The sequence below is a fragment of the Colias croceus genome, chromosome 22, assembly GCF_905220415.1.
Source record: "Colias croceus chromosome 22, ilColCroc2.1".
Classification (NCBI taxonomy): domain Eukaryota; kingdom Metazoa; phylum Arthropoda; class Insecta; order Lepidoptera; family Pieridae; genus Colias; species Colias croceus.
In genome coordinates this window covers 2716042-2730277 of record NC_059558.1, presented here as the reverse complement: position 1 = coordinate 2730277, position 14236 = coordinate 2716042, and the positions used below count along the sequence as shown (strand labels likewise).

At 33.2% G+C, this 14236-nt stretch overlaps 1 protein-coding gene across 1 annotated transcript; it reads right to left on the bottom strand.

Moving 5' to 3' along the window:
- Positions 1–11251: 11251 nt before the first annotated feature.
- Positions 11252–12725, bottom strand: LOC123701956 (body wall muscle protein HR-29-like). The gene is made up of 3 exons (XM_045649591.1): positions 12539–12725; positions 11785–11959; positions 11252–11458 (listed from the first exon to the last, which is right to left on the bottom strand). Exons 1-3 carry the CDS (start codon positions 12679–12681, stop codon positions 11252–11254), a joined length of 525 nt encoding a protein of 174 aa, XP_045505547.1. The 5' UTR covers positions 12682–12725.
- Positions 12726–14236: the final 1511 nt, after the last annotated feature.

The window sequence follows — 14236 nt, the reverse complement described above, 5'->3', positions numbered from 1 at the left end:
ACTATATTATCACAAAGTCTATTTACAAAAACATTTGCTTTCTGCATATCCTTTAAAAATGTACCAAAAGCCATAAAAAAACAGCCCACATTCAAAACCCTTCATTAAACGCACTATACTTATCCGTAAAAATCAACCAAAAAGTTCCCACTTAAAATTGCGAAGTCAAAGTCGAATAATATTGTAGGTCGATGCAAAGGGTCCAAGGTGCACGTCACGGTCTGATGCTGAGGAAATGAGGGTCTTTGTTACCTCGAGACTGTGTTTTTAATGTAGTGGGTACTAGACGGTTATGCTAGCCTGGTATGTGGAATGTAGTATCTGATTTTAGATAAATTGTTGTAAGAGCTTTTTCTATAACATAATCTATAAAATGTATCATACAATTTAATGTGATCGACATTTCTTTATTTTTTTATAGATTGTTAATTAAAGTATCATAAAAAATTTTTTTTTCTAAGAATGTGGATTAAAATTGATAAATGTCAACCGTAATTGCGTACTTTTACCAAATATATCTCAAAAACTTTATTTTTAATTTATAACCTGCTAACAAATATATAAAATAACTCAGGCTTACTTTCCAGTGACATTTAGAGTGACGTTTTTAAAATTTAATTGCATAGCACAGGAGCATGTAAAGCCTATTATAATAATGCGCTCAAATTTCAATTTACCACGGCAGCGGTAAAAACAACGTGTTATGCATTATTCATTGTCAGTTTGGCGTTCTGAAAATACCCATTTAAACTTTACGTCAAATAAGCCGTTAACCCACATTTAGATGATTTTTTAACGTAATACTATGTAAGACCTATAAAATAATATACTTTTGAGCTTTTTACAACAGACGTCATAAAACCACATTTAGTCTATTAAATTAATTAATTATACAAAAGATTACAGTGCAGTTACAGTCCACATTTTTCAAACGTAATCTAATAATAAAAATCGAAGAAAAAAACAAGAAGCGAACGTCCGGCGATTGGTGGACGCGGCGTTGCCGCACAATTTTCCCGCGGAGATGCGCATCTTTCGTCCTTTTCTAACACTGGCACTTTCTCAGCCCTCTCTTTCTACAGACGTCCGCAGGATCGTCTCGCTTGAAGACGCAACCGAGATAATTTTATCTGAGCTTTGACTTCGTACGTGACTTTTTTTTTAAATCGAATCGAAGAACCAATGGAACGAAAGTTTGAATTGTCTTTGATTTTTTTCTGCATTATTTGTTTTTAATGTAAAGAGGTTGTAAGAGATCATTGTTTTATTAGATTGTTCGTTGCGACAGGTCAATGGGGTCAAGGCTATCTATTGTCAGTATAGAAGCTTTAGGCTCAACTGTGAGAGCTTTATATGTTCTATTTGCTACCTTATGCATTAATATTCGTTTTATTCTTATAGTAATTTTATGTTCGTTAATTTTATAAGTACGATAAATATCTTTCTTAGGATTATCATTATATGATATTTATTATTTAATAAGATCGATATCGGTAATAACCTATATCAAGTGTGATAATGTTTTGAAAATAGATAGGATAAGTGGAAATTGAAGGAATTATAGGAATAATAATGATATCAAGTGATGAGTGTAGAACTATAAATAAGTATAATATTACCATTTCATTCATTCATTCATATAATATTTTAATTGTTATTGGATTTATTTTTATTAATTTATTTCTTTACCAGCTGAAGTAAAAAAATAAATACCCAGTACGTGTGAACCAATAATTGAGAATTAAAAAACATAAAAGTTACTTAATATTTCTGTTTTCTGTTCGTTTTGATGTCCTAATTTGTTGAAACATTTCAAGATGAAATTTTCACCAAAACAGTCAAGCTCTCGACATTTAGAAAGACAAACACACTAAAAGAACTCAATAAAACGGTTTCAAATTTCAATATATAGAAATAATATTATGTAAAAGTTTCATTATCTTTATCCATTCGCAAGACTCATGTCATTCACATGAGTGAAACCAGGTGCAAAACTAGTATACATAAATAAACAAACGAACAAGTCAGTCACGCGAAACGTATCACACATTTCCTAAAGATTTTATCGCAAATGTATTGTTTTCTTCAAGTCATTTAATGAATACGTAATTATTAAATTATAATTTCATCCATCATAGAAATATGTTGATTTCAGGAAATATTGTAAACTCCATAATAGGGGTGTTCTGAAAATTGAAATATATTTTCTTGGCATACTGAATACTGTTTCCTACTAATATTAAGTAGGTATGCTAACTACTATATATACTAATTAATGCGAAAGTTTGTGAGGATGTGTGTGTGTGTGTGTGTGTGTTTGTTACTCTTTCACGCAAATACTACAGAACCGACTACAATGAAATTTAGCATATAAAGAGAAACTTGAATTAACAGGATAGGTTTTATCCCGGAAATCCTACGGGAACGGGAAGAAGCCGCGGGCGGAAATCTAGTATTTTATATATTGCATCTACATAATTACAAAGTATACAAAGAGTTATAAACGATGAAATTACAGATGAAAGTACAAACTTCGATTTTCAAGGTGAATTTTAACACAACTAATATATAGATATGAATTGTCATTCATAATCATTGTCATACTCATTTTATTTATTTATCAAAAGTGCTTTTTCATTTGTACTATATTACTATTGTCTATAACTTTATAGTTATTCTAGGAATTTTTAGACACCATAGGAGGCTATAGGAGAACAGAAGAATCTAAAAATGTTCACACTTTTACATTTTATTTACCCTTGCAAAAAAGTAATCTACGTATCTAAAAATAATCTTAAAAGCTAGTTAGTTATATTTATTTATATCCTTATTTCCTAGTTCAATCGGCCGTTGACACATGTCGTGGGGCAACGTAACGGAGTGTCCAACTGTCTTGAAGAAAGCGCGTGCGCAGCATAGAGTTAATTATGTTTAGACAGCGCTCTATGTATTTTATTGTCATGAGTATATTAGAAAAAAGTGGCATAAAAGCTGGGATAAATACTGTATTTATAGGTAGGTACCTAATAGCTGCAGTGTTAATGTTGGGTAGTCAGGAAATTCTGACGAAACAAATTTTATTAATTTCCTGAAATGGATTTGATATGCAAAAAAATAAAAAATACACTTATTTATTGATAAGTCTTATTGGATAAAATTTATAGATTCTTCATTTTTTAGACCTTTGTACTCAGATATACCTACGTACATAAACGACTACATAATATACATACCTACTAAACATTTCGTACGAATTTAATTAACAACTACATATATCAGTCAGTAGTCACCTTCAAACCAAACTTCTATGATACACAGAGAAGAAAGTCCGTAGCAGACCTTTTAATTTTTATTTATTATCCATATTGCAGGTCTATTATTTCTATAGGCTACATTATAGGGCAGGTGCGCAGGCGTAACCTTTGAATTGACCCTCTCGTGAAATTCACTTATTCCTTACCTTTATATTGTAACTGACATCTTATTGAAGCCAGATGGCTATTATTAATTAAAGAATTGTTTATGTTTACGTATTTTCTTAGCTTTAAGGTAGAAAATAACAAATAACATAAATACTTATGTCAGGCACATAATTGCGATTTATAGATCCCGACAAACGTTGTTCTGCCTACTTTTATCTCTTACTAGCTGCTCCAAGCGGTGTCACCCCCGTGGCTCCACTCCTGTTGCCCGTAGCGTGATGAAATATAGCCTATAACCTCGATAAATGGGCTATCTAACACCGAAAGAATTTTTCAAATCGGACCAGTAGTTCCAGAGATTAGTGCGTTCAAACAAACAAACTCTTCTGCTTTTATAATATTAGTATAGATTTGCGTGAAATAGTAACAAACACACACACATCCTCACAAACTTTCGCATTTATAATATTAGTAGGATAGCGTATATAACTGAATGCTTTCACGAAGCTTCAAAGCACAATCTATTAAAAGGCATTGCATCAAACAAAACAGACTTATAAGTTTATAAACTAAACACCAATTGTATGAAAATGTCCATCGTATTGTAATGCGAACATATTATTCTTTGAGCGTGCTTGTATAATGTGCAGCACGAGCCGTAGTCAAAACATATAGAATTATACATAATATTATCATAATTACGACGCGTTTTCATATACGGTTGATATTTAAATGAACAGCTTTTGATTGTTGTAAAGGTAAATTCTAGCAATGAAACAGAAATTATATTTGACAATTTTTGGCCTACCTTGCATTGCCTTGGCATTATTTTCTTTCTTCAAAGGTCTAAGCTCTGAATACCAAGACTTAAATCTAATAAATCGCAGTCTTGTCGTTTTGAATTTCAGTGATAGGTATCTACCACTAAAATTTAAGAACTTGTAGAATTTTAGTTCCTTGTAAGTACTTTTCGGTATTTTCAGTATATGTATAATTAACAAAAGGAAACCAGAGGATAAGAATATATAGTGCTCTCTAGAATTCGTGTAAAATATAATTATTGATAAAACAGTCTTTTATTTATTATTAAGTTTTTTGACATAATAATATAGCTTCCATCAAATTATACGAAAATTTCGTAGCTTCAAGTAATTTTACAGTAGTCACTACATACCTAGTATAAAACAAAGTCGCTTTCTTTGTCCCTATGTCCCTTTGTATGCTTAAATATTTAAAACTACGCAACGAATTTTGATGCGGTTTTTTTTAATAGATAGAGATTTGAGATTTGATTCAAGAGGAAGGTTTGTATATAATTTATTAGGTTTTAAACAAAGCGGACAAAGCCACGGGGGGTAAGCTAGTAACGTATAAGAGTGAATCTCTCATTACCAAGTGGTTTTACATTTAACTATTTTAAGTTAACAAAATATTGATTCCCACACCCTTACAAGTACATTATAAGATGGCCGGTGACTTCCGCAGGGGATAGGGCTTATTTCCGGTACGAACCCTTCGGAGGGAGCGTTGCTATGGTAACTAATTACTGACCACTAAACTTTTAATCCGTTATCTTTTTACTTTTATAATAGACTTATATATATAATAATGGCTTGGAATGTAACTTGGTGTATAACAGAGCCTAGAATAATATTCAAGACTAGATTTCCGCCCGCGGCTTCTCCCGCGTTTGCAAAGGAAAACCCGCATAGTTCCCGTTCCCGTGGGATTTCCGGGATAAAAACTATCCTTTGTGTTAATCCAATTTACCCTCTATATGTGTGCTAAATTTCATTGTAATCGGTTCAGTAGTTTTTACGTGAAAGAGTAACAAACATCCATACATCCATACAAACTTTCGCTATCTTACTAGCATTTTAATTATATCCATAAGTGCTATAAGAGCAAAGCCAAAAGCTAAAGTTTTTCAACAAATAGTTTTAATATGAAAAATTATGATTGATTTTATTGTACCAAGATATAAAATATTTCAGGGATAATCTTTATATACCTATAAATTATTTATACATATTATGTTAAAATATATAATAAAGTATAAATATTAATAAATTATAAATTATATAATTAGATAACTTCATATTTAATAAAAGGTTTAATTTAAAACTTCCTCCCTTTACTAATAAAATAAATGCGAAAGTGTTTGCGCGTGTTTGTTTGTTTGTGTCGCGACAGAGCTTTTAAATTTCTATATGCTATAATTTTTGAAAGTTGATACAGCCTAGGACTTAGGAGGTTAGAGATTTCACAGGCTACTTTTCACGCGATGAAACATCTCTATATAAATACAAGTATATTTAAACAAATAGTATTATTCTCTAAAGGGCGTCATGTTCAAAAGGACTTAGATCTAATTAACATTTATCCCTTCACTACCATGAAAGCATACAAACTGTTGAATTATAATTATTTTATAACCTCGTGACTTAGACGCATCCGTCGTTTGTCGAACTAATGCTTATTAATTGGTATCTATTGTTTTGTTTTAAGATATACCGTCTTTAACAGAGAGTTTAAGATGTACTTTGTTGAAATATATTGATACATATTTGTTTCGTTCAATACAATATGTTATGCCTTCTAAATTCAAGCAAAGCAAGGCAGGCTCTACTCTACTACTATCATACTAACTTCTTTCCGATAGTATGTATTCTGTAGTTATGTAGATATTTTCTAAGCTTAAAAAGCTCTCGATCATCTTTCTAAAAGAAGTCTAGTTCGGCAAATAAATTTGAGATAATAATTTAAAAGTGTTAGTTCATGAATGATAGTCCAAAGTTATATGCCGATCGTTTTATATAAACTTTCTTTGTCTTTATTTATTTCTGTAAAACTTTATCCATCTATAAATATACGTAATACATATTTAGTCAATACAAAGATAGCAATAAGTACCTAAGTATATTGTCTGTGTGACATCGTCGAAGATAAACACAACTCACACATACAATCAATAAAGCTGGTGTTACACTGGGGAAAGGAAAACGGAAAGAAAAACTAATGTTCGATAAGCTCGCAAGGTCTTGAGCTTTTGTGTTGAAATAATCTAGTAATTTACTACACTAGTGCTTAGATTACTTTTCTAAACTTGATGTATCTACTTAAAAAGTTCTTACAAAGTTATAATATTTTTTTTCAATGGTAATTGTTTTTCATGTATTTGAAAACGATACTTATTAATGGATTTCAAATATTAAACCAAACAAGATTGAAAGCTTTCAATGATTATTTTTATTGATAGAGCTGTAGCTGTTCGGCCGGGCTTCGTCTGCGTATACCTACTTAATTCAATTTATTTACAATTATTTATCCTAATTTATCCTAATCCAATTGGATGCTAAACGAGCAAACCAAACATTATTACAATCTACACTCATAAATAGTACCTATAGCATGGTATATCAATTTAGTTAGTTATAACTCAAACGCCTATCTTTTACAGTCAGAAGATTAATACCCATTGTACCCCAAGCCCACAGTCACCTGTATTTTCACACGTATCTATGTGGTGTGTTGATGCGACGCGTTGCCATGGCAACCGCCGCATTCGCAGAAGAGCCTTCATCCACGTTATTACGTAGCATTCGATCGCTCACTTATCTATAACAGTATAATTAAGAGTTGAAAACCAATTTGGTTTAAATTTTATGAAGTTCTCTTCGTGAAAGATATCGTCTATATAATTAATCTGTTTCAAGTGTTCTAGAAAGTTGCATGATAGTCGTAAAGCAACAATGACAATAATATCTACATTACATTTAGACCAATATTCAATTTTTCCATTTACTGACAAAATATCCATATCTATAATTTTCATGCATCGTTCCATAGATTTATTGAACATACAAACAAATATCACCTGCTCTTAACAAGTAACGGACCCTTTGTCATTACACCATACGTCACGCGGTCTAATGATTCATTACAAAACGGAACTAATGTGAATTAATGGGCTAATGATTAAGTATAATTGCTTAATTTATGAAAACAAAGAAAACTTAGAAGTTAATTTTTTAGGATGTGTGTATTATAGTAAGGTTGTTCTCAAAAAAGTGGCACCATAACCTGCCGAGCAATTTTTAGAGATTACGAAAAAATCTTTAAAGGTAACTTATCTGGTTATGTACTATATTTATTAAAAGAGATTTTTATAATGGAGGCCTTGTAATAAGAATAAGATTAAAGTAAGCAATTTTCTTTAAAATAATTTTGTAATGTCATATTCTCAGTAACTTGTCGTGTCCGAAAACGAAGTGTTCGACTTTGAGGTGAAATAAAAAAATATATACTTTAAAAAAACGTGTAAATAAAATAAAATACTTTTCTATATATGGTAACAATCAATATTATCTATTAAAACAATAACTTAGAAATATGTCTAATTTTATAGTTGTTCATATTCAAATTCTGTCCGGACAATTTTTCTCCATAACCTGTCGTTGCACATTATAACATATTTCCCGAATACTAATACGTTGGCAAAATCCCTTTTCCGTGCAAAATGAGCCGACAGTATCTAGCTAACCAATGGTCAAGAAAGACGTGTCGAAACTTGAGCTGTTTATTAAAAAATTACATCGCGATAACGCAATCGAAGTTTGTAACAGGTATGTTATCTTTTTTCTGACCAAAATATTTTTGTATTTTTGTATATACTGTGTTGTAATTTAGTGTGATAGAAGATGTTAAATAGTACCTATTTACAATTCCCTAAGCAAAATTTAAAAAAGCCTAACCATTTCTTTGTTATTGACTGTTTACCTACGTTTTCTCATTAAACTGTCTCTCTTTATCCTGTTCGAAATGCACAGGTTAAAGAGATTGCTGACAAGTTAAAGATACTTTTACTCTTTATTTTTGAATAAATGCTTAATTACTAAAGAAATTTAGAAGTAATTAATCATAAATAATACAATTAGTTTGATACTATAAAAAGATAGTTTTAGGTTTCAATAAATGAGGGAAAATAAAAATAAAAACGAGGGAAAGGTAGTGTCTATTTAAACAATTTAACACAGAGGGATCAAAAAATGTTGAGAAGAAAGTGGCGAGAAGAGGCAAAAAAGTCTTATCAATGCAAAAAAGAAGAAAAAGAAAGAATACAACGTTTTATGGATTGCAATAGTCCTCCTACCAGCGACATCGAAAACATGGTGGTAAATGCGGTAAAATACGCAGAGAGATGCAACATCTCTACGGAGAGCCAAAGATTCCAGCCGATCAGTAATACGAGGGTCGTCCACTAATCGTGTAGCTCGTCGCTGGATTCGGTCAAAAGGAAGGAGCTGATACTTGGGTGCTCCGGCCCAGAAATGGGAACAGTATTCCATGTACGGCCTGACTTGAGCCATGTAAAGTTGTAGGCGTTGGCCGGGTGTGAAATACTGTCCCGCTCTACAGAGCACACCAAGTTTTTGGGAGGCTAGCTTAGCCTTTCCTTCCAGATGACGACGAAACTGGACATCATTCGATATTTCGTAACGGTATCCCGAGAAATATTGCATCGGCTGGTGTAATGTGCGTCAACAGTGCTGTTATCTGCATAGCAATGAATGCCGCTAGATAGTAGCATGTCATTGATATGCAGAAGAAACAAAGTTGGAGAAAGAACGCAGCCTTGTGGAACCCCAGCATTCACAGGCTTAGATTCGGAGCACGAACCGTCGACAACGATATTGATACTCCGCTCTGTTAGGAAATTGGTGACCCACTGACACAATTTCCGAGAGATCCCATATGATGGTAGCTTTGATAGGAGTGCCTTGTGCCAAACCCGGTCAAAGGCTTTCGCTATGTCTAGACTAAATGCTAAAGCTTCACCCTTGCTCTCAATAGCAGTTGCCCATTTGTGAGTCAAGAGCGCCAAAAGATCGCCAGCTGAGCGACCTTTACGGAAACCGTATTGGCAATCGCTAATCAGCTGGCGCTCCTCAAGAAACTCAAGAAGCTAGCGATTGATAATAGATTCCATTACCTTTGAGAGCAGAGAGGTTGGACGGGTCTGAGCGATCGCCTTTTTTGGGAATGGCATGCACTAAAGAGGTTCTCCAAAAGCTTGGGACTGTGCCGAAAGAGACGCGTTAAAACTGGAGGCGCACATCTTTAACACAATGGGGGGAATACCGTCGGGACCACATGACTTATTCACATTTAGGGAAAGAAGGGCATCAAATAAATAAAAATTATTTCAAGAAGAATTTTTGTTTAAGTATTTGATTTTTTTTATATTTCTCTTAATGTACCGAAAAAAATAATACGTTCTCGAAGAAAAATTGTTATTTTTTTAGTTATTGATTATAATAAACGTTGATTTTGCATAATCGCATTGTTTTATTTCCTGTAACTTGTTTATTAATCATAAACGTGGCACGGTTTTCTCATTAACCTGAATATGGTCTCTTTAACCTGTGAGATCATTTTTTTAAAAGGCTATATTTTATACAATTATGAGTAAATTTGATTCCCTTCCATAAATTCGTCTTAAGCAATGTACCCTCCATAATTTCAGTAAACAAAAACGCAACATCTAAAACATTTTTTAAAATTGATAAATTAATTCAAGTTGTGGCACTTTTTTGAGAACGACCCACTGTAATCGAAAATTTTAATCACTCTGTAAAATAATGTAATGGTAGTAAACTAGAGACAAAAAGAATTATAACATGTGTAAGTAACGCGACTTTCTTCATTTATTTTAATGAAATATTATCTTAAACGTTATTTTTTCTTTTTTATCATAAACCGTTCGTTTCAATACATACACCACATAAACCAAAACAAGAAAAAAACAAAAAAAAAAAAACACAAAACAAAGAGAAAAGCCCAAAAAATCCGCAAAAAAATCTTTATTTCATAGCCAAACTGTATACACCGGAAAGTGCGCATTGGACCATCAGTACTCCCTCCATGGTCAGCGAGGACACTATCTTCTCCGCCTCCGCTTCCCTGGGCAAGCGGAAGTTGCGCCTGTACTAGCGGACCGTCGTCCTTTATCTTGAGCTATACTGTCACTAGGTACGCGTTTTATAAAATTCAATATGTTACACAGACAAACTGACAGCACACATCACAAAGGAAAACATCCAAAAAATCTACTAATAATCTTTATTTTATAGCCAAACTATGCTCCGGAAAGGGCGCTTGGACCATCAGCACTTCCTCCCTGGTCAGCGAGGACACTATCCTCTCCGCCGGCCGTGTCCCTGGGCAAGCGGAACTTGCGCCTGTACTAGCGGACCGTCGTCCTTTATCTTGAGCTATACTGTCACTAAGCGTTTTATAAAATTCAATATGTTATGTATGTTATACAGACAAACTGACGGCACACATCACAAAGAAAAATATCCAAAAAATCTACTAATAATCTTTATTTTACAGTCAAACTATGCTCCGGAAAGGGCGCTTGGACCACCAGCACTCCCTCCCTGGTCAGCGAGGAAACTATCCTCTCCGCCTCCACTCCCCTGGGCAAGCGGAACTTGTGCCTGTACTCGCGGACCGTGGTCCTGTTATCTATAGTTATTTCATGTGATACAAAAATAAAGAATACGTATCTATACTAATATTGTAAAGGTGAAAAGTATGTTAGTTTGTTTGAACGCGCTAATCTCAGGAACTACTGGTCCGATTTGAAAAATCTTTCGGTGTTAGTTCATTTATCGACGAAGGCTATAGGCTATGTATCATCACGCTAAGACCAACAGGAGCGGAGCAATGCGGGTGAAACCGCGGAGAACAGCTAGTATGTTATAAAGACAGAAGGACAGCACACAACGGACAAATAAAAACGCACAAAAAAACCACAATTTTTTTTATTTTATAGCCAAACTATGCTCCGGAAAGGGCGCTTGGACCATCAGCACTCCCTCCCTGGTCAGTGAGGACACTATCCTCTCCGCCTCCACTCCCCTGGGCAAGCGGAACTCGCGCCTGTACTCTCGGACCGTGGTCCTGTTGTCTGCGCTTATCTCGTGGGATGCTGTCACTTCGAGGAGATCGTTTATTACGTTTACGTTAACCTGGAAATAAAAGCCAATTTGGTATACAATTATCGTGACATTGTGTTTGTAATCAAACTCAAAACCTATTGGCTATTATACATCTACTGTGTATATTGCGTTACTTGTAAGCATTGTCAAGTGATTTCAAAATAGGAGGAGATTAGATCGACTGTAATATTTTCCTTTAACAATCTATGAGGTTATGTAGTACTAAAAATAGTATATTTTTCCAGAAATTTGTACATAGATTTAACTGTAGGTGGGAAACCTTTGTCGAGGTAATGATTATCATTATCTCATAAGTAATGATTATCTCAGATATGATATACATTCATAATTATTACCTCAGTAGGGTCAAAATCGCTCAAATCGAACCGCAGCTTGATCACCCTATCCTCTCCCTCGCCCTCGATAAGGGGGGAAGTGTTCAATAGTTCCCAGTTCACTTGTTTCGCAGGCTTCTCCTTTGACGTGGTCAAAGCAGTGTCGGTTTGACTGTATATACCCATGAGGTTAGCGCTGAAAAAAATGATAAAAATATGTAGGTACGAATTTTTATTGCTTATAGATGATTTGGTTAGTTCGATAGAATTTTTGTGTGAATTCACATTTGAATCCTATAGATTGTAGGTATCTATACCTACTAATATTATAAAGAGGAAAGGTTTGTAATTATGTATGTATGTATGTATGTTTTTCACGCATAAACTACGGGACTGTTTTTGATGAAATTTGGCACAGACAATCTTTAGACCCTGAGTCCCTGAGAAAGAACATAGGCTACCTTTTATTGCAAAATAGGTATGTACCACGGGCAAAGCCGGGGAGGACCGCTGGTATTTTATAAAGCATTTTATTTAGGCCTAATGTAACGGTAACTTAAAATCTAATAAAATAATTTTTAAACATTTTCACCAGTAGAAAGCTATGTTTTGTCCAGAGTGATACAGACTATTTTTTTTTAATTTTACCCTGGTCTACCTGACAGAGGAATGACTTATTATTTCTATTTTTAATAGAATCAACAAGGATTTAAATATGGGTGTAAAAACAGCTACATAATATGAGGATGTTCAGTTTATTCTTATTAATTATTACCTGAATTTTGCCATCTCCTCGTCAATTCTTTTCATCTCAGAAACAAATATTTCCTTAACATTAACCAAGGCATCATCAAATAATGGCTGATCTGATATTTCTATTGGTATATTTATATGTGGTTGTAATTGCCTGTCCGACATTTTGGATATTTTATTATGTATTTAAATATTTTTTTCAATTTTAATTTTATTATTGCATTGTATCTATTTTGTTATGTTTTGACAACTGACATCTCAGTTATTTTCATTTATTCTTCTTTATTTATCAGAATATTAGGTCATAGACTTTAATAAATAAGGTTCATTAGTACTATTTATATTAATTAAATTGAAAGCATGATGTCAATGATATTTTATGTATAGATACGTTATATACTCACAAGATATCCAAAAAAAATGCTTCCTATGCAGTGTCAGGCACACACAAATACAAGTTTCATTTTACTTAATTTATTACATTGACAGACTGTATAAGAGAGATGGCTCTAATAAAATGATATAAACAAAAAAGACAAAGATAGTTTGTCACTTCCGCGCAGGTGTAAGCAAAAGTCACAAGAATTCACCAATTAAATATAAATAAACAAATAGTTGCCATGGCAATTGGCATAGACTAACGACACAGAAGGTTCAATGTTATAGATGTTACGTTTCCTGCACACGTAAACAAATGTGACAATTTCATTTACTATTTAATTATTATTATGAAGTTGTATTAAAATGAAAAAAACTTTTTTGGAGATATAACTGTATTAAGCATTTATTACTAGCTGTGGTGTTCGTTTTCGGTCATCATCATTTCACCCGATAAACACCCACTGCTGAGCATAGTCCTCCTTATAGAACTCCATACGGACCGATCTTACGCTATTCGTTTCAAGGCAGTTCCCGGAACCCGTACAAGGTCATCACTCCAACTTGTAGGATATAATAATAGTGGTGCCTAGATGAAAAAAAGTATGAAATAAAAGAAAGGATGAAGTATAAGCCTTTTTTATCTAAAACACAAATAAAATGTATGTTCAATAGCTATTTACAGAAAAGCAAATAGCATTTTTCGTCAGTAGCGATAATCTTTTCTTTAATGTATACGTATATTCAACATCATTTTTGCAAACAAACATTTTTGCCATCACGATTTCATTGTATATAATAAATAGATATATTTGTTAATTACATGCACTGTGTGGATTTAAATATAAAAATAATCAAGTACCTATTTACCCAAATCGAAATTAATAAAATAGCCGTTCTATTTTCAATAATCGTATCTACATGATAATCTTTGAACACAGTGTGCGCTAGCTTTGTCACACTAGTAATTGAAGCAATGTTTTATCCCTTTCATTATTTCAATACAAGTGTCAAGCAAGTGTCATTCATTAATAATTGCAAATTGTTATTTTTGCTCTAAAATTATAATATTTTAATACATTTACCTGTGATATGATATTCCTCTATCTTTCTTTATTTTACTATCGTAATTTGTGCACTTTCTGAACACACAAGAAGGCATTATTGATAATTTTAAAGTTTATATCAGCATGTACGTTCGCTGTCACAAGTCACAATCTGACTGATTCCACTGGTCCCAATTAGGACCAATTCACGGTTTACGTTTTGGTGCGTTGGTAACGTATCTACCTCTTGTTTCTATATATAATATCATTGCATGATGTGCTCAAATACCCAACTG

Bases quoted from the DNA above. Each gene is read 5' to 3' on its own strand.
- LOC123701956 (XM_045649591.1), bottom strand. From the start codon at position 12,681: ATGTCGGACAGGCAATTACAACCACATATAAATATACCAATAGAAATA. The intron at 11,960-12,538 runs GTAATAATTAAT...CATTTTTTTCAG, and splicing joins GAGGAGATGGCAAAATTCAG to CGCTAACCTCATGGGTATAT. The intron at 11,459-11,784 runs GTAATAATTATG...TTTTATTTCCAG, and splicing joins GCGATTTTGACCCTACTGAG to GTTAACGTAAACGTAATAAA.